This window comes from Mobula birostris, chromosome 1 (genome assembly GCF_030028105.1).
Source record: "Mobula birostris isolate sMobBir1 chromosome 1, sMobBir1.hap1, whole genome shotgun sequence".
NCBI lineage: Eukaryota > Metazoa > Chordata > Chondrichthyes > Myliobatiformes > Myliobatidae > Mobula > Mobula birostris.
Window position 1 is genome coordinate 156985901 of NC_092370.1, and position 27782 is coordinate 157013682.

Below are 27782 nucleotides of genomic sequence, written 5' to 3' on the forward strand. Positions count from 1 at the left end.
TTAGATGTGAACAAAGAAGTGGGGATATTTCATATTTTGCGTAGCAGTAGATTCCTGATCTGGAAGACCCCAACACCATATTAACGCTGAGCTGATGCACAGCTGGTGGAAATTCAATGGATCTAAAGAATTTCAACCACAGCATTTTCTGGCGTGAACAGTATAACAGAGACACTTTAAGCCTGTCAGCAAGTTTTGCTTTGCCTCTACTTTTGACCATTTAATGTCTTGCAGCTGCTCTGGATCTTTTTTCACACAACATAACATCAGAAACCTTTAGCTTTTGGACTAGGCTAGGCAATGCTAACCATGTAAAACACACACACTCAGTGAAAAATGGCGGACAATGCCGATAATAATCTGTGCTAATCTGTGCCTAATTGTCACAATATAACTCTGAACTCATTAGAAGCTTGTGCTGGGGTGTTTGATAATTTTGTTTTAAAACATGGAGACAATAATATTTTGCAAGCAAATTATAATCGGAAGAGATAACTGAGATGTGGCTGGAGTGAAATCAGGGCTGCAGGATAAAACACAGACAGCGGCAGAGTGGTCAAACTCATTTATGATAAAATAGAGACCATTGAGAAAATGTTAGCCAATGGAAAAGCAGAAGAAGAATCCATGGATAAGGTGAAAAGATCATTTATGTGATAATTAGGCATAGCATAGAAGATCATTAAAGTCACTCCAGTACCATGAAAATGTAAAACAACTACAGATGATGGAAATCTGAAATTAACCCACAAAATCTTGTAAATACTCCTTGGGTCAAGCAGTATCTGTAGAAGGAGGAACAAGTTTACATTTCAAGCCAAAGACCCTTCTCTGAACTATGAAAGAGAGATGGGGGAGAGATGGTTAGGGCAAACTTTTTTCTGTTTCCCAGTTCCGATGAGACATCTTTGACCTGAAAACATTAACTATTTCTCTCTCCACAGAAACAGACTGATCTGCTGTTTTTAAAATTTTTATTTTATTCTTGCACTATGTTTGCAGTTGGGAAATTGTGCAGAGTTCCGAGTCCACGTTGCAAGAAGGATGTATGATAATGCCAGAGACAGAATTGTTGGTTAAGAGGAATATTCGGCTATGCTAAGGTTATTCTACTTAGTCCAGAGGAGGAAGAGGGAATTTAATCTTGAAGTAGAAAATTAAACATGATTTTCATCAAAGATTTACCCCTGTTGAGATGTCAATCATTAGGGGATGTACGTTAACATTAGTAAGCAGGAGTGGAAAGGCAGCTTCGACAGAGCAAGAAGAGCACACCTGGGATTTGGGTCCATTCCTAACCTCTGATGCTGTCTGTGTGGAATTTGCACATTCACTGAGTTGGGGAGCTGAACTGAGAAATCCCATCAACAGAGGGAATTGGAAAGCTGAAAGTCCGCAGGATGTAGGAGAGAGGGTAGAAGTACATTGGTAATGTAATTTACTGTATTTAGTATGTCATATGTACTGAGGTACAGTGAAAAACTTGTTTTACATATTGTTCATACAGATTAACAGTGGATTAAGGTTGTACAAGGTAAAACAATTAAACAGAGCAGAATAACTTGTTACAATTACATAGAAAGTGCACTGCAGAGAGACAGTAAGGTGCAAGATCATAACATAGACCGTGCAGTCAAGAGTCCAACTTTTCATACGAGGAAACCAGTCAATCGCCTTATAATAGTCAGGTGGAAGTTCTCCTTGTGCCTGGTAGTATGTGCTTTCAGACCTTTGTATTTTCTGCCTGGTAGGAGGCAGGAGAAGAGAAAATGTCCTGGGAGGGCAGCTGCTTTGCTGAGGCAGCAAGAAGGCTGGTTTCTATGATGAGCTGAGTTGCATTCACAACTCTCTGCAGTTTCTTGTGCTCACAGACAGAGCAGGTGCCGTACCAAGCCATGATGAATTTGGTTGGAATGCATTCTATTATGTATCGATAGAAGTTTGTGAGGGTTAACGGGGACGTGACAAATTTATTTAGCCTCCTGAGGAAGTAGAAGCGCTGGTAAGCTTTCTTGGCCAGGGATTCAACGTGGATGGACCAGGACAAGCTATTGATCATGCTCACACCAATAGCGCTCAACTCTCTTGACGTCAATGCCATAGATGTAGACAGTAGCACGTGCACCCCCCCTTCCTGAAGCCTATGACCAGCTCTTTTGTTTTGCAGACATTGAGGAAAAGGTTGTCATCAAGTCACCATGTTAGTAGGTTCTCTAGCTCCTTCCTGTACTCCGACTCATTGTTATTTGAGATACAGTACGGCCCATTACAGTGGTGTCATCTGCAAACTTGTAAATGGAGATAGAGCAGAGCATGACCACACAGTCGTGAGTGTACTGGGACTGGAGTAAGAGGCTGACGATGCTGTCTTGTGGGGCCCAGTGTTGATATATTGGAAGGTGGTATCATTCCAGTGTTGAGGAGAGCCTTGAGTAAGGTGTTACTGATTGCAATCTGTTGATCAGGAAGTCAAGGAACCAACTGCAAAGTGAGGTGATGGGTCCAAGGTCTTGGAGTTTGGAGATGAGTTTCCTTGGAACTGTTGTATCGAAGTCAGAGCTGTACTCCATATACAGCAGTCAGATGTAGGCATCTTTACTTCTCATATGCTCCAGAAAGAGTGCAGGGCCAGGGAGAGGCAGCTGCTGTAGAGCTGTTTTGACGGTAGCTGAGTTGCAGTGGGTCGAGGTTGTCTGAGAGGCTGGAGTTAGTGCATGCATGGCCAGCCTCTCAAAAAACTTCATTATAGTGGATGTCAGAGTCACTGGGTGGTAGACATTAAGCCATGTTAACTTGTTTTTCTTAGGTACCGGGTTTGATAGTCATCTTCTTAAGGCAGGTGGGCATCTCATATTGAAGCTGGGAGAAGTTAAAAATGTTTGCAAATGCGCTCACCAGTTGACTTGAACAGTATCTAAGGAAAGAGCCAGGAATGCCACCTGCGGCAGATGCTTTCTGTAGGCTCACTCGGTGGAAGCCTGATCTTAGATGTGCGATGGTGACGATGGGTTCAGGCACTTTGAAATCTGCCTTAGTGGGTGGTGACATTCCAACCCCCTTCAGTTCAAACAATGCATGGAAAGCATTTAGTTCATTGGAAGGGACGTGCTGTTGGTGAGGTCGGTGATGCTGCCTGACCTCATCTTGTAGCTTGTTATAGCGTGTAAGTCCTGCCATAGCTGGTCTGCGACTCCATTTTAGACTGGCACTGTCTCTTGGCAACCATGATATCGTTATGGAAGTCACGTGCTGATTTCTTGTAAAGTTCAGGGCCACCTGGTTTGAATGCTGCAGTCCTTAGCTTTCATAGGGAGAGGATGTTCTGGGTCATCCATTACTTCTGGCTTCAGAACACCTGAATTGTCCTCTTTCATACACAGTCCTCAACGCACTTACTGATCAAGTCCGTGAGATTGGTGACATATCCTATCGGCCTGTTACTGAGCTTTGGCCATGGGCCAGTCTACCAACTCAAAGCAGTCATGGAGCACTGAATGACTCTCTGTACAGGAGCCCTAATGCTGCAGCTTCTGTTTGCATGCGGGCAGAAGGAACACAGCCTGATAGTCCGATTTACCGAAGTGTGGGCAGAGAGTGTTTGATGGTTGTGTGATGATGGCCTAGGGTATTTGGATCAGAGCTGGCATGGGAGATATGCGGGTAGTATTTTGGTAACACACTCTTGAATTTAAAAACGCAAACACGAGGAAATCTGCAGATGCTGGAATTTCAAGCAACACATATCAAAGTTGCTGGTGAACGCAGCAGGCCAGGCAGCATCTCTAGGAAGAGGTACAGTCAACGTTTCGGGCCGAGACCCTTCGTCAGGACTAACTGAAAGAAGAGATAGTAAGAGATTTGAAAGTGGGAGGGGGAGGGAGGGGGGAGATCCGAAATGATAGGAGAAGACAGGAGGGGGAGGGATGGAGCCAAGAGCTGGACAGGTGATTGGCAAAGGGGATATGAGAGGATCATGGGACAGGAGGTCCGGGGAGAAGGAAAAGAGGGAGAAGGGGAAGCCCAGAGGATGGGCAAGCGGTATAGTGAGAGGGACAGAGGGAGACAGAGGAGAGTGAGAGAAAGAATGTGTGTATATAAATAAATAACGGATGGGGTACAAGTGGGAGGTGGGGCATTAGCGGAAGTTAGAGAAGTCAATGTTCATGCCATCAGGTTGGAGGCTACCCAGACGGAATATAAGGTGTTGTTCCTCCAACTTGAGTGTGACTTCATCTTGACAGTAGAGGAGGCCGTGGATAGACATATCAGAATGGGAATGGGATGTGAAATTAAAATATGTGGCTACTAGGAGATCCTGCTTTCTCTGGTGGACAGAGCGTAGGTGTTCAACGAAACCCGACACAGGCTGGGAGACCGTTACTATCTCTTCTTTCAGTTCGTCCTGACAAAGGGTCTTGGCCCAAAACGTTGACTGTACCTCTTCCTATACATGCTGCCTGGCCTGTTGCGTTCACCAGCAAATTTTATGTGTGTTGCTTGAACACACTCTTGAAGTTGGTCTGGATAGGGGTCATAAGCAATGCCACATCTCAGGGAGGTGAAACGACTCATGTTTATTTGCAGCTTGTTTCTATAGCCCTGTCTCATCAGTATTGTCATATTGATCAACATCTCTTTTGACAGTCCTTCGTACCCCTGCAGTTCGAGACGCGGTTGCCCAGCGGCCTGGTCAAAGGTCACGCCTACTCAGTAACTGGTGTGGACGAGGTAAGGTGTGGGAGTCTTTACGTTAAGTAATTTACCATGTATGTTATTGACTCAGGGCACAGGCTGGTAATGGGGTTCTTAAGGTAACTCTGAGGAAACAGTTGGGTATAAGATCACATGTGGGGTGTTCCTGGGGGTAGGGAATGCTGCGTAAGGCACAGGAGGAACTCAATACATCAAGCAGCATGTATGGAGGAAAATGGAGAACTGGCATTTTGGGTCCAGAGCCGAGTCTCAGCATGCAATACTGACTGTCCACCTCCCTCCATTGATGTTGTCTGACCTGCTGAGTTCCTAGAGCATTTGTGCGTTGCTCTAGAATCCAGAATCTCCGTTCAACACTTTGAGCCTTTCGTCGAGATCATGATTGATTTGCTTCCTCAGCTCCACCTTCTTGCACGATCCCTTGATTCCTTTAATATCCAAAGATCTATCAATGAACTTAGCGACTGAACCTCCACAGTATTCTGGGGATGAGAATTCCTAAGGTCGGGGCATCTACTAGGTAAGAGTTTGATTTAACTCTGATCAGCTGGAAAGATGGCAGATGGAACTTAATTCAGGCAAGTGTGAGGTGCTGCACTTTGGGTGGACAAATCAGGGTAGGGTTTACACAGTGAGCAGTAGGACATTGAGGAGTGGGGTACAAGAAAGGGATCTGGGAACACTGATCCATACTTACCTGAAAATGAGGCCACAGGTGAATAGGATCATAAAGGGAGCTTTTGGTAGATTGGCCCTCATAAATCAAGGTACTGAGTACAGGAGTTAGGATGTTATGTTGAAGTTGTATAAGAGATTGGTGCGGCCATATTTGGAGTATTGTGTGCAGTTTTGGTCATCAACCGTCAGGAAAGATATCAATAAGGTTGAAAGAATGCAGATAAAATTTATAAGGAAGTTGCCAGGATTTGAGGACCTCATTTATAGGGGAAGGTTGTATAGGCTAGGGCTTTATTCCCTGAGCGTAGGAGAATGAGGGGAGATTTGATAGGGGTATACACAATTTTGAGGATTATAGATAGGGTAAATGCAAGCTGTCTTTTTCCACTGAGGTTGGGTGAGACTAGAACTGGAAATGATAGATTAAGGATGAAAGATGAAATGTTTAAGGGGACCACTCAGAGGGTGGTAAGGGTGTGGAACAAGCTGCCAGCAGAAATGGTGGATGCATCCAGATTTATGAAGTCATCAGAGGGTTGTCCTTTAACTGGTGTATGAATGAAGAATAATATGGTTTGTAGAATGGCAGCTTTATTTGAAAATGCTAGTAGAGTTATTTTGTAGATCAGGGAGATCTACTTACACTATGGCCCAGGAAAAAGGGGGGCATCGCTGGGTGAGCTTCCAGGCTGGGAAAACACAAGAGACCCCAGAAATTTCTTGTCAAGCTTTAAACTTGGCTGAAGTTAACCTGGAAATATTGAAAATATAATTTGCACATCATTGCATCTCATAGCTCTAAGGAGACTAATGCAATACAAGCCTAATACCTGGATAGTGGGTATGGTTTCACCTATACTCTCACCCACTTCCACATAATCTTGCATGTATTCTGATAAGATTGGGGCTATGCTTGGGAGGAAATCTTACACGTAGATATGGGCACATTTTCGAGACTAAATTCTCTGTTGCAGTCACGGAGTAAACATCAAGGTTTCCACGTTTCTGTATGTTTATGTCTTTGTGTTTAATTTTTGTCCTCAAGTAACAGTGGTAATTTTGACATCAGGTCACTCACAGAAATCAGAAAGTGAAGTTGGTGCGTTTGAGGAACCCATGGGGAACGGTTGAGTGGAATGGGCCCTGGAGTGATAAGTATGTTTTCCTTGCTCTAATCATGTAAAGATTTGTAACTGTGGTCCATTTTGTTTTACTTGTATGTTGTCCCTGGGCTATTAAAGGAAAAATCTAGGATCGTCTGTCTTATGTTTGGTTAGTCCATGTAGTTGGAGCAAGATGGCATCAGTGAACCATGGCGATGATCTGTGGGCTATGTACAATACTTTGAACTTTGTAGTTTCTGTCTATATTTTTGGGGAAAGGATCTATTGAGGCTCACATGTGATTTCCCCTATCACCAGCCAACTTCACTTCCCTTGTGTAAGTCAATATTCAGTTCCTGAGATATTGTTCCCCTTCTCCTTTGTTGTTTTCACCATTTCTTTCATAGCATTGATCCTGATCTTTATGTCTTTCCAAACCATTGCCCCACCTCCACTCTCTCTTTCTTCTCTAAAACCCTCAAATGTGATGTCACCTCCTAGCTTTCTTGAGCCCTGAATCCCTCCAGTCTAGTTCCCACCCCACCAGAGAACTGACACGGCTCCTCTTGATTAATACCCTGCATCCTTAAACAAGGACAAAGGTACTCCTTGTCATACCTCTTGACCTCCTTGCATCCTTTGACAAGGTTGTCCACACTATTCTCCACCTCAGTGTCACTATGTTCAGCTGGTTCCATATCTAGCTATCTAGCCATTGATGGAAATTTGTAAGCAATAGCTTTTCTTCTTCCACACCAGTGTTCTGTGTGCTCCCAAGCATCTGTCCCTTGACCTCTGCTATTTGAAATCTACGCTTTGTTTCCCATCAACATCCGTTGGAAACACGAAATAAATGTCCCATGTACACTGACCACACCTGGCTCTATATCGCTACCACCTCTTGTGACCCCTCCACTGTTTCAGATTGGCTAAAGACAATTGGACTCATTGCTGGATGGCCAGAAATCTCCTTTCGCAAGTCAGACAGTATTGCTTCCCATCATTCTGTAGGCTCCATCGCTGTAACCACCAGGACAGACTTCCACCTCTATAGCATGGCCCAGATCTGCTCTTACCTCAGGTCACCTGCAGATCAAATCTTCATTCAAGTTCTTGTTTCCTTTGCACTGAACAAATCACAGAACACTCCTGCCTGACCTCCTTCATTTACTTTCTGTGAACTCACCAAAGTTCTGTCCTAATTTGTACCAGAGAGTGTGGCATTCACTGACAGCAAATTTTAGAATTAATTTGGTCTTAAATCCACCCATGACTCTCTCATACTTTCCACAGTCCTCTTTTGTAAATTTCCCCAATACAACTGAACTTGGATATCATCATTCCTCAAGTTGAGAATCATTCCTGAACTTCACCATCCTTCTGTTAGCAAGCCTCAAAGAAATTAAGTTCCTTTCCAAAACTTCCGTAAAACTTGTGTCTTTGTGCCAAGTGATAAATTGGTGTGAGTGGTCAACTTTGCTGGCTTGATTGTTTGTTTCTCAGGACATTAAGCACCTCAGGTTTGATGGACTTCATTCTAAGGTTTCAAAATAATTGACTAATGAGGTAGCTGTTGTGTTGGTTTTAATTTTCCAAAATTTCCGCAAATTCGATAAGATTGCAGAATTAACTTCCTACCATCGAGGAGATCGTCAAAAGGTGATCCCTCAAAAATGTGACATCCATCATTAAAGACCCACACCACTCAGGACATGCCCTCTTCTCGTTGCTACATTCAAGGAGGAAGTATGTGAGCCTGAGGTGTCAGTGGCAATAAACCTTATTCTGATTGTGTTTCTGAAAATGTAACTCCTTTAATCGAAAAGACAGGGAGACAGAAAGCAGGAAACTACAGGCCAATTAACTTAACATTTGTCATTGGGAAGTGTTAGAAGTTTTCCTCATAAGGACGTTATAGCAGGACACTTTGAAACATTCAAAATGACCTGGCAAAGTTAATGCGGTTTTGTGTATAGGAAAACATGAGCAAGCAATTCATTGAAGTTCTTTGTGTTGTGAATAAAGAAAAGTTGATGGATGTTCTAAACTTCATTTTCCAGAAGATATTTAATAATATTGCACATCCATTGTTATTGTCAAAAGAAATGGTTCATGATGTAGGAGGTTAACATGTTGACTCATTTGGAGGCTGACTGGCTAACAGGACATAGAGAAAGAGCATAAATGGGTCTTTGTCTGGTCAGTAAGATGTAACAATTGATGGCCAGAAACTGCCTCTTTTTGCAAATGTAAAACACTCAGACGCTGAGACAAAGAGAGTCAGTTGTGAAGAAGACATAAAGAGGCTACAAAAATACAGACAGAATCTGGTAAATGGAGTATATTGTGGGAAATGTTGTCCATTCTTCCAAAAAACATTAAATTAAAAGGTAACATACTATCTAAATGGTGAGAGACTGCAGAGGGATCTAGGCTTCTGAATGCATTGTTCCCACAAGTACAGCAAGTGATTAGGAAGACTAACCGACTGGTTACTTATTGAGAGGAAACCACTTCAAGTGCTTTAGTTATATTTTTCTTATTTGTTGAGGTACAGCATGGGGAAGGGCCTTTTGGCCCTTCGAGCCACACCGCCCAGCAATCCCCGATTTAACCCTGTCCTATCCACAGTACAATTTACAGTGACCGATTAACCTATCAATTGTTACACCTTTGGACTGCTGGAGGAAACCAGAGCACCTGGAGGAATCCTACGCAGTCACGGCGGGAGCGTACAAACTCCTTACGGGCAGTAGCAGGGTGTTGGTGAAAATGGATGGAGTGTACTGAACTGGTCTTATTTAAGGAAGGATGCTAAGGCATGCTATCCAGAGTAGACTTCGGAGGGAAGGTTGGGCAGGCTAGGCTTGTGTATGCTGGTGTTTACAAGAATGAGAAGGGGACTAGATTCAAAGACATCGTGCCCTGAGGATACGATACGTGGACGTGGAGGGGATATTTATTCTTGGGTAGAATTCAGTACCAGGGATATACTTTCAAAGAGGGAGATATATCTTTAAGAAAAGGTAGGGAATTTTTTTCTTTGTCTCAGAAGGTTGGGTCTTTTGGAATTCTCTTCCTCAAAGGCCATGGAACCAGTCTTTGATATTTTTAAACAGAGTTATGATAAACAAGTGGGTGAAGGATCTCATTGAAGGGTAGAGCACACGAGGGGCTGTGGCCTATCGCTGCTGCTTACCTGAATGTGCGTTTGAACCTGCTGCACTTGACATTCCCAACCGAGTAAGGGTAAAGATAGATTTTACATAGTTGACCGCTTGCAGGGAACAGGACAAGAATGATAATTATTACTCTCCATTAAGTGAGTATCTCCTCTAATATTTGGTGTGATGGCACATTTCATTTGAAGGTGCTCTTGTGAAGTGCCTTGGAATATCTTGGAGTGTGACTTCTTGCAAGTTGTGGTTGTACTAGCTGGACACAGGATCTTGTTTGTGAAGCCCTTCCCTAGCAGGAGTTGGTGAAGAGTTCAGGATGTTGCAATGGCGGTTCCAGACTTCCATCCTTTGGGAGGGAGGCAGGGTGAGTGTGGGATTTTCCAAGTCTGATAACGGTATTCCCCTTCCATTCCAGGGCCCGAGAGTGGTCTGAGATTGACAAATCGCAAAAGCAACGGCTGCAACATCAAATGAAAGATGATGGAGAGTTTTGGTGAGGATAAACGCCCCGTTGCCTGATGTTCAAACACTCTGTCTTATCAATACTGCTCACATCCCCTTCATACAGCCCGACCTAAAATAGCTTGACAGCATAGAATTGGAAAGCCTAATTTCAGAATAAAACACTGGGCTTCTTGGAGATGCAGCTGAAGTGGGTCTCTAAGGAAATTGAAAAATTGGTTGATTTCACTGTTTCCCATTGCTGGTTCTGCCGGCCACTGGCTTCTCCTTCTTGCAGACGTCCATGTGATTAAGCAGTCCTTTGAAGCTACCATCTTCACTCACGGGTGGCTGATTCCCTGAGATTACTACAGCAAGAGGTCTTCGCCTAGTCCCACAATACCAAGGGCAGTGAGGCGGGTACCTAGCGGGGAGAAGGGCCTGAAGCCTGGAGAACTGGGGACCCCTGTAGGGCCTCCGCAGGTGTACGGAAGTCCAGGTCACAAGGAAGAGTGGGGCACAGTGGCACAGCAGGTAATGCTGCTGCCTCAAAGCTCCAGAACCCAGGCTTGAACCTGGCTCTGGGTGTTGTCTGTGTGGGGTTTGCATGTTCCCTCCGTTTTTGTGTGGGCTTCAGCCAGTTGCTCCGGATTCCTTCCATATCCCAGAGACATGCAGATTGGTAGATTAACTGGTCACTGTAAATTTCCTGGGGCACAGGTGAGTGCCAAGACAATTGAAGTGGAGTTGAAGAGGATGTTAGGGAATGTGATCTGAGAGACAGTATAGACTTGATGGACTGAATGGCCTAGTTAGTGAGAAACCTGTGGTTTGTATAAGTTGGTGGACCTTTTGCTTGCTGCCTCAGGTCTTTCCTATTTATTATGACACAGAATGAGGCCATTCAGTCCATCTGTCGGCACGCAGCAGAGAAATCCCCATTGTTCTCTTCCCTACTCTGTCTCCCTGTAGCCTTACATCTTGCTTTGTCTCACATGCCCATCGAGTATCCCCTGATTCTTTATTCCAATAAGGGTGAGGGAGGAAACCAGAGTAAATGTGGCCAATCATGTAGTGAGCACGTAAAGACAACGTCGGAACTCAACATTGAACCTGTGTCTCTGGAGCCGTCAGGTCACAGAACCAACTGCGGCACCACGGCGTCCTAATGCAGGTGATTGCTTTGGGAACAGGAGTATAACATAATCAAGGACCACCCCCCCATCCAGATCATTCTGTCTTCTTCCTCCTCCTAACGGTCAGAAAATATCAAAGCCAGAAAATACACAGCACCAGGTTCAAGGACAGCTTCTATTACACTGCTATAACGTTCCTGAACAGACCTCTTGTATGATGAAGATAAACTACTGATCAATCAATCTACCTCATCATGGCCCTGGCTCCTTATTGTCTGGCTGCACTGCATTTTCTCTGTAATCTGTAACATTATAGTCTGCATTCAGTTATTCCCTTTATATGCCTTGGCATACTTATGTTTGGTTATTATCTTCAGGCGAAACTGCCACTTGGTGCATATATTCTCTGTGTCTTGGTACGCTTGACATTAATGAACCAATTAGCAGGAAGTTAGTTTGAGAATATTGGAGTGCACCAGAGGCGTGGCCAGGGTCAGCGGGAGGAAATGCAACAACCACAGGCTTCACTTGCTAATTTTGTTTGGTGTTCCCGTCCCTTCCTAGCCCAGTCAGACATGAACAAATTAAACCTGACTCAGGCTTTAATCATTCAATGCCTCATAGCAAGAATCCCGATGAGCAGTGGGCTACTGGATGGAACACAACACCTCCTCTCTGTTGCTGTTTGCAGGATGGCTTTTGATGATTTCAAAAAGAACTACACAAAGCTGGAGATCTGCAACCTGACGCCAGATGCACTGGACGATGACAAGCTCCACAAGTGGACGGTGTCCATCAATGAGGGGCGGTGGGTAAGGGGCTGTTCGGCTGGAGGCTGCCGAAACTATCCCGGTGAGTCCTTCCCTACTGCCAGTTGTGGGTCTCTTTTCCATCCCTCCCTGACACCTTCCACCTTTTCCTCCCCGTCTGGTAACTTTATTTGCTTACTATAGAATTTGAGGAAAGTAGATTTAATTTCCCCCCTGTTGTGCTATGAAGAGGCTAATAATATTTTCATATCAATTTTCAGATTTCCTTATGACATCAAGTCTATGCCAGGTCACAGAGCAATCTCAATCCCAACTAATATTCCCTGTGTCCTGTTCTCCCCACGTTCCCATCAATACACACTAGATTCTACCACCCATCCACACAATAGGAGCAATTCTGTTTTTACAGTGGCCGATTAACCCGATGTGGATGTCCCTGCCTAGCTTCAAAGGACTGCATGCGAGTGAGTGCCTTCAGGGGTCATCTCACTGAAGACTTCAGTCCAGATGAAGAGCCGTGATCTGAAATTGCTGACTGTCCATTCTCCTCCATAGATACTGCCTAATGACTGTGTTTTGCCAGTGCTTTGTGAATTGTGCTAGTAACTGTGTATGGTGTGAAATTAGATTTACACTCAGACCACTGCTGCTTGGGAAGGGGTGGACCCCTCCCTAGCCCACATACACCACTGCTTCCTTTATTTCAGTCTCATCTGTTCTGAAGACAGCGATCCTGGAGCCAAATGTTTGGTACGCGGAGTCTTCGTTAGGTCAACATGAGCACCCTTCAAGCTGCCTGCAAAGTTTTGACAGGAGGCCACTTGTCAAACCTATCGACAATTTCTAATCCTTCTGAACGTGACATTCAGAAACATTTAAGATCTATTACAAATGAAATAAACAATGAAAACTTAATTTGAACAAGATAGTTACATGAAATGCACCTTCCTTCTGTAAAGCAGCACATTTGTCATTGAGAATGGATAAGAATGTGCATCCTGTCCCAGGACTAACCTAGTGCGGGTATTCAATCCCCAGAGCGAGTACAGGGACACTCTAGCAAGCTTTGTTCCACTGTCAGACTGTAAGGCCTAATGGTGAATTGAAGCTATGACACTGTCAGCAAAACAGTGTCAGATGAGAGTTGCAGACACTACCTGGTAAATGACCCTGTGTTGGCTGCCAGTGAAAAATCTGTATGTTCCCTCTTTGTTTTGGGTAATACTGTAATACCCTCCTTACTAGCAATACATTAACTGGCTCATAAATATCCACCAGTGTACCAGAGAAAGAAAATCTGGATTTGGTTGCCCAGCAGGGTGAAATATGAGGATCACCCGTCCTCTCCTGGTAGAATGAGGGCACATAAATAGTGACTGTCAAAATCAGGCTTATTTTTGTGAAAATTGGACAAGGGAATTTTAAAGATTTCTGAATCAAGTTTTTTTTACACAGAGAGATAGATGCCTGGAATATGCAGCCAAGGGAAGTAGAGCAAGCAGATAATGATAGAAATATTTAAGTGGCCTTTAGACATATACATGAACAAGCAGCCAGTGGAGGGATGTGTATCACATGTAAGCTGATATGCGGTTTAAATTGGTATCATGATCACTGTTCCCTCTAATCTGTGTGGGCGTGTGTTGGTGCAGTAACACTGTAATCATGTTCTTGCGCACATAGTCTTTGTTGCAGTGCAGTTGGAATTTTCTTTTATATACTGTCAATATAATTTTGAAACTACTCTATATAATTTTGAACTCTATGTTAATATAATTGTGAAGTACCCTGTAATTAATTATGTGTTAATGAATATAATCCACAAAATTTCTAAATAATAAATGTATCACAACCTTTACCTTGAAACATTTCAGAGCTTCAACCTATTTACATTGTCAGTGTTTCAAGTTACAACACTGTCACAAATTGTAACAATAAACACAGAATGGAAATCGGTAGCTCATTGTTAATAAACCATCGGCCTGCTGAATGCCAACAAATAAAAAATACTCTGCTGCTTCTATGAACTGCAGGTTGACCACAACCAGTCCAGAATGATTGGGACCTTGCAGTGCAGATTAATGATTTTACCAAATCACAGGTGGTGAGATTAAGATTAAATAAATAAACACCTCTAACCCACTTGATGATCACCTCACTCTTGGATAATAGAGAAAAAAGAAACAACAAATAAAAAGCAATTATTCCACAAATTCCTGTACTGGTCTGCCAGAGTCAACTGCACTCAGTTCTCACTTCATAAACAGGGAGCAATATTTAGCTTTCAAAGAGCGTAATATCCCATTGTCCAGGAGTTGAATTAATGACGTACAATTAGGTGGCAAGTAGATACCATAAATATTATTCTTTACCAAGAGTACTGCTCTTGAATGCACAGAACAGTTATCTAAAATCAACATTATCTTACAATTGTTGCCCAGACCAACAGAGTCACAGTGAGCTCTTGCACCTGGAACAAAGTAATACACAAACTATTCCAATGTAACGTTTAAAGGTTCCTAGGTTCATTTATTACCAAAGCATATATCCATATACAACTCTGAAATTTGTCTTCTCCAGATAGCCACAAAACAAAGAAAGAACATGAAAGTCATTCGGAAAGAGGCATCAAACCCACACCACCCCCTGTACAAAAAGTACATCATCCCAATCATCAACCCCTTCCTCAATTCCCCCCTCCCCTCCAATCCATCTTTTTTTGTAGGCATGGTAAATTACTAGAAACTGCTTCATGTCTTTGAAAGCTCTGGGACATCAACTTTTGACAATGACTAACAAACTACACCCGTGGGTCCTGCAGCATTAAAGCATTTGGTGATTCTGCATCCTCTATAGTCGGAGTTCATCTTGGAGTACCACGCCAAAATAAAACGGTTTTGTCTGTGTTGTAGTCCCACTCGGGACTTAAATTTTCATCAGAAACTAACTTAGTGAACTCATCAACAACTTTAGCAGCTGCTTCATTGTTCGCTGACTGCTTTTCACCACACGCTGCACTGTTTTATTCTGCTTGAAACACTGAAGCCACCCTTCACTATAATCACACTCATAATCCAGCCCTAATTCTTCCTGAAATAATCGTCCTTCACCATCTCTCCTGACAGTTCTACACCTTCGCTGATGCAAAGTGTAAACCACTTGGAGAACTTTATCTCGTTGTGAACATCTTCTGGCTTTCATTGTTTTCCTTATGTGCATCTGCTTTTTTTTAATTCACTGTCCATGAAGAATTGGAGCAACTTTTCTTTTTGTACCTTTATATCATAAACTGTGGAAGAGGCAATGTTATACAAGTCATATATGCTTTTCACAGACATACCACTGCCAAGTTTTTTCAGAACTTCCACCTTATCTTGTATAGATAATGTATGGTGTTTGCACTTTACACCACGAGAACCACTTCCTTCATTCAATGAAGGCATGACTGGGGCTAGATAAGCACAGGTTATAAAATAAATGCAGAATAATACAGAAGAACATCTTGCTTCTTTTAAAGACCATGCCAGCAGCTGATTCTGTTAATGGCACCTCCAAAACAGTGGCGACGGGTTGCTGTGCAACACGGGAAATTTGGAATTGGTTGGTGACAATAATGTCCAGATCAATGGTGGAATAGGATTACTGATTGCCAGGTTCAAGGATGTCGACCTGTACAACGAAAGCATTGCCTCAAAAATATCGCAGCAAAGGTGTTATTTTGGATTTGTTTTTTCTGAGAAAAGTAAGACTGATTCAATTAAAATGTTCACTGAACTATGTGCTTAGACATGAAGAATTCGAAGAACTGTCAGTTCTTGTTGACATCATTGGAACATTCAAACTTCTAATGTTGACTGTGAATGTGGATTCAGGCTCATGAATTCAATCAAATGTAACCAAAAAACAGACAAGAAGTGAAACATTTGGATGATCTAATGAGGATAAAGATGTATCTTTCATCTGGATGTAAAATTAATCTGGATTTGTCATAAAGACAGATGAGAACAAGTTTATGAAACGTGAAAGATTTTCTTTGTTGTTTATACCTTCAATTAAAAAATAAAATCAAAAATATGTGATTTTTCAATTTTCATTCTAAATATTTATAGTGGGAATATTACAAAAAAATTTTAAGTGCCACTCAGTGTAAAAATTTCCTGCTCATAACAATGGTTGATTTGCGCTGCTATTAAAAAAAATGAGAGAGAACACTGATCATGATTAGCACAGTCATAGTGGGCTGAAGGACTGTTCCTGTTTTATGTTCCTACCCCAATTTATTTATTCCTTTGACATTCCTCCTTTCCTTCAGCAACTCTTCTAACTGTTCCTTCTCTCTGGTCAATGGTTCCTTTCTGTAGTCTTTTTGTAATGTTTTAGACTGTCAGAACAAATCACCAATGATCAATGTTCTTCCCTCCCTCTCTCCATTCCTTCAATAAGACACCTTCTGGACCAACCCACAGTACCGGCTGAAGCTGTTTGAAGAGGATGATGATCCGGACAATGATGAGGTCCTCTGTACATTTCTCGTTGCTCTGATGCAAAAGAACCGCCGTAAGGAGCGCAAAATTGGGGTCAATTTTCATACCATTGGTTTCGCTATTTATGAGGTAACTGCTGAAGATTCCTTGAGATAAGTAACTTAACAATTTGTTTGTTTGTGTCTTGTTGGGAGAGACTATGTGTTAACAAAGGCTTAAGAAGATCTGAAGTGGATCCATAGGGTTTCAAAGATTTCAAAGGAGAAGGAAGATTCCATATGCAAAGACAGCAGCACAACTGATTGCACCCCCACCCTCCCAATTACGTTTGTTCCCCAGCTACAGCACTGAAGTGATCCTTAATAAAGATGTAAGTGACATTTGGGATGATGAGATTCATCCCTCTGAGAGATTGCCTGAGATTTATTGGAATACAGGCAGAAATCCTCTCTTCCTATTCCTGTGCAGAAGCCCCTGAAGAATCTGACCCTGGTTTCATATTTCTCATTCATATGCTGTCCGCAAGCAACAGTATCCAAAGCCACATAATCGGTTTCCAAGTGCTCCTGAGCAGCTCTCATTTTCACTTTATCAGAACGACCCACACTCAAGTTGCATGTCCGACTTCCAACCCCATATCCCCTGCGATGATCTACGCTCACCTTGGAGTATCACCCATCTGCTGCTCATCCTTCTCCATCAGCTGTTGAGCCCTCTCCTAGAGGTCTCTAACATCCATAAACTGAGTTTATCCAGAACTCTGTTACCACGACCTGACTTGGTTGTTCGATGTTCCTGAGTTCTGCTGACGTACACTAACCCCTGGGCCACCAATACTTCAATTTTGCAATTTGTACCCCTTGGTTGCAATCCTTCCATTGCTTTCAGCCCTACAACCCATAGTCCTTCTTGTTATACGGAGGTGGCTGGGAATGGACCCAAGTGCAAGACACAGACACTGAAGTACTAGGGACAGGACTAGGATACAGGGTGAGGGCCAGGACATGGACACAGAAACCAGGAACCCGGAACAGGACTGAACAAGAGAGCTAGGAGCCCAGGCTTGGACTCCAAGCCAGAGACTGGACAAGGACCCAGTAACTGGGTCTTGCCTCTGGCTTGGACCCCAGAACTAGGCAAGGATGAGGCTTGGCTGGCAGGCAGGACGAGGCTTGGCTGGCAGGCAGGACGAGGCTGGAGTCTCAAGGCTTGAGGCTAGAGGCTAGAGATTCAAGGCGAGGCTTGGCAGAAGGCAGGAGGCTGGAGTCTTCAGGCTAGAGGCTAGAGACTTGAGGCGAGGCTTGGCAGGAGGCTAGAGGCTAGAGATGAGGCGAGGCTTGGCAGGAGGCTAGAGGCTAGAGATGAGGCGAGGCTTGGCAGGAGGCAGGAGGCTGGAGTCTTCAGGTTTGAGGCTTTAGGTGAGGCTTGGCAGGAGGCAGGAGGCTGGAGCCTTCAAGATTGAGACTAGAAGCTAGAGGCGCGGCTTGGCAGGAAGCAGGAGGCTGGAGTCTTCAGGCTTGAGGCTAGAGGCTAGAGGTGAGGCTTGGCAGGAGGCTGGCAACTTGAGGCGAGGCTTGGCAGGAGGCAGGAGGCTGGAGGCTCCTCCTGGGCAGGGCGCGGATCACCACCCGACAGAGGCAAGGGACAGGAAGGGACAGAACCAACCGCAGGTAACGGCAAGATGGCCTGGCTTACCGACGGAGGCAAGGGTTAGGAAGGGACAGAACCAACCGTAGGTAACGGGAATACGGCCTGGCTTACCCGACAGAGGCTAGGGACAGGAAGGGACAGAACCAGCTGCAGGGTAATGGCAATATGGCCTGGCTTACTCAACGTATGCTAGAGACAGGAAGGGACAGAACCAGCTGCAGGTAACGGCAAGACAGCCTGGCTTACCTGGGCAGAGGCAAGGGACAGGAGGGGAGCTAGGTACAGGGTGGCTCCAGGACAAGACTGTAGGCGAGACGAGGCGAGGGTTAGCAGCAAGACAAGGCAAGGCTTCAGGCAAAGCAAGGTGAGACGAGAACTTCAGGTAGGCGAGAGTTACTGGCAAGACAAGGCAAAGCTTCTGGCGAGGAAACAGAAGGCAGAGGAAGGGATACAAGGAGTAAGGACAAGAACAATCCAGCAGCCATGTCCTGGTCTCTGAAGGTATTTATGCAGCCAGTCCCAACGAGCATCAGCTGCCTCAATTAGAGCTCAACAAGAACAGAAACAGGGTAGACAGGAAAACCTGGAGCAAGGGTTGAAGGACCGGACCGTGAACCAGAATATGGACTTCACGGACCTGACCATGACACTTCTAGAGTTCTGGACATTTTTGATCCCTGTTTATCAATATAGGCTGTGCATTTCTTGCCTTCCCTACTCTTTATCTCTCCCTGCTTTAAGCCAAGTTTTTAGTCAAATGTGCTGGATATGAAACAATTCCACAACACTCCCAATAAACATTTTTGTACATGTTGCAATTTTAACACATGTACTATTTTAATACAAGTAGTTCTTACTGTTGTAAGCAAAAACACTTTAGACAAACAGAAACAGGAAAGACAGGGATATAGACACAAAGTTAATATAACAAGTGCTGGAGATACTCAGCAGGTTGGGCAGCATCTGTGGAGAGAGAAACAGAGATAATATTTCAGGTCTGTGATCTTTCATATAGGTTAAATAATGTAAAAGCAACCAGCTTAAAGTGTGGAAAAGTTTCTTTATTAATTTTTCATCATATTCTCCAGAAAGTGTTGACAGCCACCACTGGTAACCCAGCCAGTTGGTTTCATCATGTGTATTTGTCTGTCAGCAGACTAGCTGATCATATATTTGGACATTCCTGCATTCCCGTTTCTCCTCATTCACCACCCCATGTTGTCACCTCATAACCAGTCATGTCTGCACTATTGAGCAATTTTGCCTTGCACAATTGTCTCCAGCACTTTTATAGTTCAATTATCTATTCATGTGTTTTATGTAGTTGGATTTGTTAACATTTTTCTTTTTTCTTGTTTTGTTAAAGGTGCCAAAGGAGGTAAATAAACGAAGAGCAAACGATTGTGGATTGTGGTGACGTGTTTGTTCTGATGTTTGTGGCTACAAGTTTACTTAGCTGCTTTTCCCGACTCACTTGTTCTAATATGCTTGCAATGCCTTGTTTCCATGTTACTTGTACTGTATCATCCTGTTCTGAAAAGGCTGCGTGGTTTTGTGCTATTATAGGATGGCTGGGCTTCACTTTAAGAAACCCTCTCTAACTGGTGTTGTTACCACATAACCCACAGATTGTCACCCTTGAGTAATGGTTTTTTAGTCTGGTTCCTGGTTTTGATCCTCTCTCAAAAAAAATTCCATTTAAGTTCCCTAATTCTCCATTGGTAACTGTATTCTCACAACCTGCTGCAGGAAGAATCCTAGTCTCTATTTAGCTTTATCAGGTTTTTGAGTGGTATAGTAAGGCAGCTGACCCTTTGGTCCATTGCTTTTAATGGAAGCACTCCATCTTGGTGAAACTCCTGTCTTCCTTCTGCAGTGCAGTTTCATCCTTTCCACAGTGCGGTGATCAGAAATGACCATAATACTCTCATTATAGCTGAGCCAATATTTTACAATGATTTCGTTGCTCAAATATTTTAGCTCCATCTAATAAAGGCAAATATCCTATGTGCCCTTTTTCATCACCCTATCTACGTGTGCTGCCATCTTCAGGAGTCTTTGGACTTGTATACTAAGGTTCTTCTGTCCCTCAGTACTTCCTAGGGCCCTACCATTCATGGATCTATGCCCAATTTTTGTTATACCCTCCCTCATACTTCTAAGGATTAAATTCCATCTGCTATCGCTCGGCCCAATTTACCAACTGATCAGTATCACACTGTAGAGTACAGCCAGGCTCCTTCCTTGTTCTCTTGTCAGTAGGAAAGGTCTCTCCCCAGCCAATCCTGCCAGTCTTTGTTGAACCCAAGTATGTTATCAGGAAATCAAGCAACACACATCAAAGTTGCTGGTGAACGCAGCAGGCCAGGCAGCGTCTCTAGGAAGAGGTACAGTTGACGTTTTGGGCTGAGACCCTTCGTCAGGACTAACTGAAGAAAGAGCTAGTAAGAGATTTGAAAGTGGGAGGGGGAGGGGGAGATCCAAAATGATAGGAGAAGACAGGAGGGAGAGGGATGGAGCCAAGAGCTGGATAGTTGATTGGCAAAAGGGATATGAGAGGATCATGGGACAGGAGGCCTAGGGAGAAAGAGAAGGGGGTGAGGGGGGGAAAGCCCAGAGGATGAGCAAGGGGTATAGTGAGAGGGACAGAGGGAGAAAAAGGAGAGAGAGAAAAAGAATGTGTGTATATAAATAAATAACGGATGGGGTACGAGGGGGAGGTGGGGCATTAGTGGAAGTTAGAGAAGTCAATGTTCATGCCATCAGGTTGGAGGCTACCCAGACGGAATATAAGGTGTTGTTCCTCCAACCTGATTGTGGCTCCATCTTTACAGTAGAGGAGGCCGTGGATAGACATGTCAGAATAGGAATGGATGTGGAATTAAAATGTGTGGCCACTGGGAGATCCTGCTTTCTCTGGCGAACAGAGCATAGGTGTTCAGCAAAATGATCTCCCAGCCTGCGTCGGGTCTCGCCAATATATAGAAGGCCGCATCGGGAGCACCGGATGCAGTATATCACCCCAGTCAACTCACAGGTGAAGTGTCGCCTCACCTGGAAGGACTGTCTGAGGCCCTGAATGGTGGTAAGGGAGGAGGTGTAAGGGCATGTGTAGCACTTGTTCCGCTTACAAGGATAAGTGCCAGGAGAGAGATTGGTGGGGAGGGATGGGGGGGGGAATGAATGGACAAGGGAGTCGCGTAGGGAGTGATCCCTGCAGAAAGCCGGGGGGGGGGAGGGAAAGATGTGCTTAGTGGTGAGATCCTGTTGGAGGTGGTGGAAGTTACGGAGAATTATAGGTTGGACCTGGAGGCTGGTGGGGTGGTAGGTGAGGACAAGGGGAACCCTATTCCTAGTGGGGTGGCAGAGGATGGAGTGAGAGCAGATGTGCGTGAAATGGGGGAGATGCGTTTGAGAGCAGAGTTGATGGTGGAGGAAGGGAAGCCCCTTTCTTTAATAAAGGAGGACATCTCCTTCGTCCTGGAATGAAAAGCCTCATCCTGAGAGCAGATGCGGCGGAGACGGAGGAATTGCAAGAAGGGGATGGCAGTTTTGCAAGAGACAGAGTGAGAAGAGGAATAGTCCAGATAGCTGTGAGTCCGTAGGCTTATAGTAGACATCAGTAGATAAGCTGTCTCCAGAGATAGAGACAGAAAGATCTGGAAAGGGGAGGGAGGTGTCGGAAATGAACCAGGTAAACTTGAGGGGAGGGTGAGAGTTGGAGGCAAAGTTAATGAAGTCAACGAGCTCAGCATGCGTGCAGGAAGCAGCGCCAATGCAGTCGTCGATGTAGTGAAGGAAAAGTGGGGGACAGATACCAGAATAGGCACGGAACATAGATTGTTCCACAAAGCCAACAAAAAGGCAGGCATAGCTAGGACCCATACAGGTGCCCATGGCTACACCTTTAGTTTGCAGGAAGTGGGAGGAGCCAACGTAGAAATTATTAAGAGTAAGGACTAATTCCACGAAACGGAGCAGAGTGGTGGTAGAGGGGAACTGGACTGGGAGATCGTTTCGCTGAAAATGCAGACTGGGAGATCGTTTCGCTGAACACCTACGCTCTGTCCACCAGAGAAAGCAGGATCTCCCACTGGCCACACATTTTAATTCCACATCCCATTCCCATTCTGATAAGTCTATCCACGGCCTCCTCTATTGTAAAGATGAAGCCACACTCAGGTTGGAGGAACAACACCTTATATTCCATCTGGGTAGCCTCCAACCTGATGGTATGAACATTGACTTCTCAAACTTCCGCTAATGCCCCACCTCCCGCTCATACCCCATCCGTTATTTATTTATATACACACATTCTTTTTCACTCTCTCCTTTTTCTCCCTGTGTCCCTCTCACTATACCCCTTGCCCATCCTCTGGGCTTCCCCCCCTCCCTCTTTTCTTTCTCCCTGGGCTTCCTGTCCCATGATCCTCTCATATCCCTTTTGCCAATCACCCATCCAGCTCTTGGCTCCATCCCTCCCCCTCCTGTCTTCTCCTATCATTTTTGATCTCCCCTTCCCCCTCCCACTTTCAAAGCTCTTACTAGCTCTTCTTGCAGTTAGTCCTGACGAAGGGTCTCGGCCTGAAATGTCGACTGTACCTCTTCCTAGAGATGCTGCCTGGCCTGCTGCGTTCACCAGCAACTTTGATGTGTGTTGCTTGAATTTCCAGCATCTGCAGAATTCCTGGTGTTTGCGTTTATTATTAGGAAATCCATTGTTTTGATTTTACCATTGGAACAAAAATGTTTCTTTATTATTTTTTTCCCCAGATGCATGGCAATAAACAACACCTTCCCAAAGATTTCTTCCTCTACCACGCCTCCAAATGCAGGTCAAAGTCATACATTAACCTGAGGGAGATATCGGACCGCTTCAGTCTTCCCCCAGGCGAATATGTGATCATTCCTTCCACTTATGAACCACATCAGGAGGGCGAGTTTGTTCTCAGGGTCTTCTCGGAGAAACAGAACCTGTCAGAGTGAGTCATCTCTCATTGGGCAGGGCTGAGGATTAAAACTGGTTAAGGGAGCGGCTGAGGGCAGGGCTTGCCAGCCACCTGCACCTATCTGAAAAATTCACTGCCTTCTCCAGCCAGAATGAGACTCCATGGTCCTCTTTAAAAATAGGGAGTATTTTCCAAACGCAAGTAATGCCACCACTCAACAATAGAGTTTTCCGATTGTATACGCCTTACCTGCTGGGGTGGCATGGGGTGGTGGTGTCTTCTGCACAGAAATGATTTCTACATACTGCAGATGCTGGAAATCTGAAATAAAGCAGAAAATGCTTGACACACACCCAGCAGGTCAGGCACCATCTATGGAAAGAGAAAAAGAAGTTAAAGGTCATCAATCTGAAACAATAACTGTTTTTTCTGTCTCCACAGATGCTGCTCAGCCAGCATTTTTAGCGTATAATTTATGCCAACATATTTCAACTGCTGTGAAGCATATCTGAGGCTTTTCTGACACAGTACCTCGAGAAGCTCTCTGAGGTGTTGTATAAGCTATTCATTGTCAGAGTTAGCTGCCTTAAAGTGCCAATCTCACCATAGGAACTGCTTTAAGAATTAAGCAGTTGCACCAATAAGTTGATTAAAATGTTCTCTCTACTGCTTCCAACCAGTCTTCATGGCTTAGTCTGTGACTGGCTTAATTCCAGCAAATTTATGATTTACTCCTAGTCTATACTATATTAGCAGATCCAAAATGTGGGGTCTGTTACTGTCATTTGGAATTGGGAAAATTTGTTAATGTAATTTGATGGAGAAGATCCTGAGAAGCAGGATTTATGAATATTTGGAGAGGCATAATATGATTAGGAATAGTCAGCATGGCTTTGTCAAAGGCAGGTCATGCCTTATGAGCCTGATTGAATTTTTTGAGGATGTGACTAAAGACATTGATGAAGGTAGAGCAGTAGATGTAGTTTATATGGATTTCAGCAAGGCATTTGATAAGGTACCCCATGCAAGGCTTATTGAGAAAGTAAGGAGGCATGGGATCCAAGGGGACATTGCTTTGTGGATCCAGAACTGGCTTGCCCACAGAAGGCAAAGAGTGGTTGTAGATGGGTCATATTCTGCATGGAGGTCGGTCACCAGTGGTATGCCACAGGGATCTGTTCTGGGACCCCTACACTTAGTGATTTTTATAAATGACCTGGATGAGGAAGTGGAGGGATGGGTTAGTAAATCTGCTGATGACACAAAGGTTGAGGGTGTTGTGGATAGTGTGGAAGATTGTGCTGTAAGTTTTCTATATTCTATGTAATTGCATTGAACCAGGCACTAGAAGTCTTGGCATCAAATTCAGAATATAGAGATTAATGTTGCATTTAGCACATTACATATAAATTCTCACAATATAATTGAGTTGATGATGTTTTGATGCACTAAATAATGAGGAGCACTCCTATCTGTGCAAAAGGTAGGAAATAACTTCTGGTAACACTGCTGTTCCTGATGGAATAAGTGTAGGACTTCCTCTTTCTCTTCATATATCCTTCCCTCAGTGCTACCTTCTCATCTGTCCACTCTCTGCCAAGCAATGGATCATTCAAATGTATCACTGCTAGATACTTGGGGAGCATGAAGGGTTCTAGATGCAACTAAGGTGCTGGTCAGCTGGAAACAAATTGGATCCAGGGGATGAATATCCTTCTTCTGTTCATTTTGTCCTGCATATATTTCAGTCACTCCCACTGATTGCTCTGAAAACAGTTGTTCAGACTGCGATTTGGGGTTTACTGTTCAAATTGAGATAGCATTAATACCCTCCTTTTTTGTAATATTTTAGGAGATGCGGGCCAGGATTCAATTGCCCATCTCAACTTGCCCTTGAAAATGTAGTGGTGAGCTACTTTCTTGTACCACTACAGTCACTGAGGTGTAGGTCCATCTACAATGTTATTAAGGAGAGAGTTTCGGAATTCTGACCTAGTGAAGGAATAGTAATACGTTTGGTAAATTAGTCTGTTGTTTTCACACGTACTGTAGTTAGGGAGTTAGGAAGGAGGCTGAAGAGCAGGACCTCCAAGGTGGTAATCTCTGGATTACTCCTGGTGCAAAAATAGCACAGACGAATGAGCGGCTGAGGAGATGGTGCAGGGGGCAGGGTTTCAAGCTCCTGGATCATTGGAACCTTTTCTGGGGAAGGGGTGACCTGTACAAGTGGGACGGGTTGCACCTGAACTAGAGAGGAACCAATATCCTGGGAGGGAGGTTTGCTCATGCTATTGGGGAGGGTTTAAACTAGATTTGCGGATGAACTTAGAGCGTGGATCAATACGTGGAACTATGACGTTGTGGCCATTACAGAGACTTGGATGCCTCAGGGCAGGAATGGCTGCTGAGTTCATTGGGCTTTAGGTGTTTCAAAAAGGACAGGGAGGGGGGCAACAGAGGTGAGGGGCATGCCATTGTTAATCAGAGATAGTATCACAGCTGCAGAAAAGGAGGAAGTCATGGAGAGATTGTTTACATTGAAAATATCTGCAAATACCCACCAGTTGATCCGAACAGGATCTAAGGACATGGCCAGGGACACAATCTGGCCAAGATGCTTTCCAATGGTTCACTCTCTGGAAGACTGATCTTGTATCTTCAACTGTTACTATGGGGTCAAGTACAATGGTGGCTATCGTGGCAGATGATGACATCCCAATCCTCTTATGGTCCAAACATGCATAGAATGTGTTATATGCATTATGGGTCATTGGGATCTCTTCTGGGAAATATATGACCTGTACAAAAGGGACAGGTCACACCTGATCCCAAGGACTCCAATATCCTTATGGGCAGGTTGGCAAGAGTTGTTCAGACCTGTTTAAACTAATTTGGCAGGAAGATGGGAACCGGAGTGACAGTGATAAAGATGAGGTAGTTGGTTTACAAACAAAGGCAATGTGTAGTGCGACTCCTAGTAAGGAGAGGTTGATGATAAGGCAAAATTGCACTCTTGGCAATGTGGAGGATCAAAGGGATCTTGGGGTCTGAGTCCATAGGACACTCAAAGCTGCTACGCAGGTTGACTATATGGTCAAGAAGGCATACGGTGCATTGGCCTTCATCAACTGTGGGATTGAGTTTAAGAGCCAAGAGGTAATGTTGCAGTTATATAGGACCCTGGTCAGGCCCCACTTGGAATATTTTGCTCATTTCTGGTTGCCTCACTACAGGAAGGATGTGGAAACCATAGAAAGGGTGCAGAGGAGATTTACAAGGATGTTGCCTGGATTGGGGAGCATGCCTTATGAGAATAGGCTGAGTGAACTTTGCCTTTTCTCCTTGGAGCAACAAAGGATGAGAGGTGACTTGATGGAGGTGTACAAGATAATGAAAGGTATTGATCGTGTGGATAGTCAGAGGCCTTTTCCCAGGGCTGAAATGGCCAATATGAGAAGGCACAGTTTTAAGGTGCTTGGAAGTAGATACAGAGGAGACGTCAGGGGTAATTTTTTTACGATTTTTAAATTTTTTGTTTTTTAATCTTTTAAGAGACTCTTGAATAGGTACATGGAGGTTAGAAAAATAGAGGACTATGGGTAAGCCTAGGTAGTTCTAAGGTAAGGAAATGTCGGCACAGCTTTGTGGGCCAAAGGGGTGTATTGTGCTGTAGGTTTTCTATGCTTCTATATTTCTAACAAGATGAGTTGCAATGTAAAAGGTGGACAAGACTGAAAAAGGTGAATGCAGGACTGAAAGTGTTATATCTGAATGTGTATGGTGTACGGAATAGGTCGATGAACTTGTAGTACAGTTACAGATTGGTACATATGATGTTGTAGGCATCACTGAATCATGGTTGAAGGAAGATTATAGCTGGGAGCGTAATGTTCAAGGATACACATTGTATCAAAAGGACAAGCAGGAAGACAGAGTGGATGGGGTGGCTCTGTTGGTAAAAAATGAAATTAAATCAGTAGAAAGAGGTGACATAGGGTGGGAAAGTGTTGAATCATTGTGGAAAGAGCTAAGGAACTGCAAGGATAAAAAGGCCCTGATGGAAATTATATATACACCCCCAAACAGTAGTAAGGATGTGATCTACAAGTTACAGCAGGAGATAGAAAATGCATGCAAAAAAGTCAATGTTACAATAGTCATGGGGGATTTCAATATGCAGGTAGATTGGGAAAATCAGGTTGGTGTGAGATTCCAAGAAAGGGAATTTCTAGAATGCCTATGAGATGGTTTTTTAGAGCAGCTTGTGGTTGAGCCCACTAGGGAATCAGATATTCTGGATTGGGTGTTGTGCAATGAACCAGAATTGATTAGAGAGCTTAAGGTAAAAGAATCCTTAGTGATCATAATATGATTGGATTCACCCTGAAGTCAGATGTATCAGTATTACAGTGGAGTAAAGGGAATTACAGAGGCATGAGAGAGGAGCTGGCCAGAACTGAATGGAAAACAACACTGATGGAGATGATGGCAGAGCAGCAATGGCTGACGTTTCTGAAATCAATTCAGAAGGCACATCCCAAAAGAGGAAGAAGTATTTTAAAGGCAAGATGATAAAACCATGCCCAATAAGGCAAGTCAAAGCCAAGATAAAAGCCAAAGAGGGGACATATCATCCAGCAAAAGTTAGTGGGATGCTAAGGGATTGGGAAGTTTTTAGA

The 27782-nt window shown here is 44.0% G+C and overlaps 1 protein-coding gene across 2 annotated transcripts in view; it reads left to right on the forward strand.

Moving 5' to 3' along the window:
• LOC140201052 (calpain-3-like) overlaps positions 1-27782 on the forward strand; it is a 163222-nt gene that overhangs the window by 102600 nt on the left and 32840 nt on the right. For both annotated transcript variants that reach the window (XM_072264667.1, XM_072264666.1), the window contains exons 6-12: positions 4645-4728; positions 6461-6546; positions 10089-10166; positions 11942-12102; positions 16464-16633; positions 19521-19532; positions 22928-23136. In XM_072264667.1, the coding sequence (XP_072120768.1) occupies positions 4645-4728; positions 6461-6546; positions 10089-10166; positions 11942-12102; positions 16464-16633; positions 19521-19532; positions 22928-23136 (800 nt within the window). The remainder of the gene's footprint in view (positions 1-4644; positions 4729-6460; positions 6547-10088; positions 10167-11941; positions 12103-16463; positions 16634-19520; positions 19533-22927; positions 23137-27782) is intronic.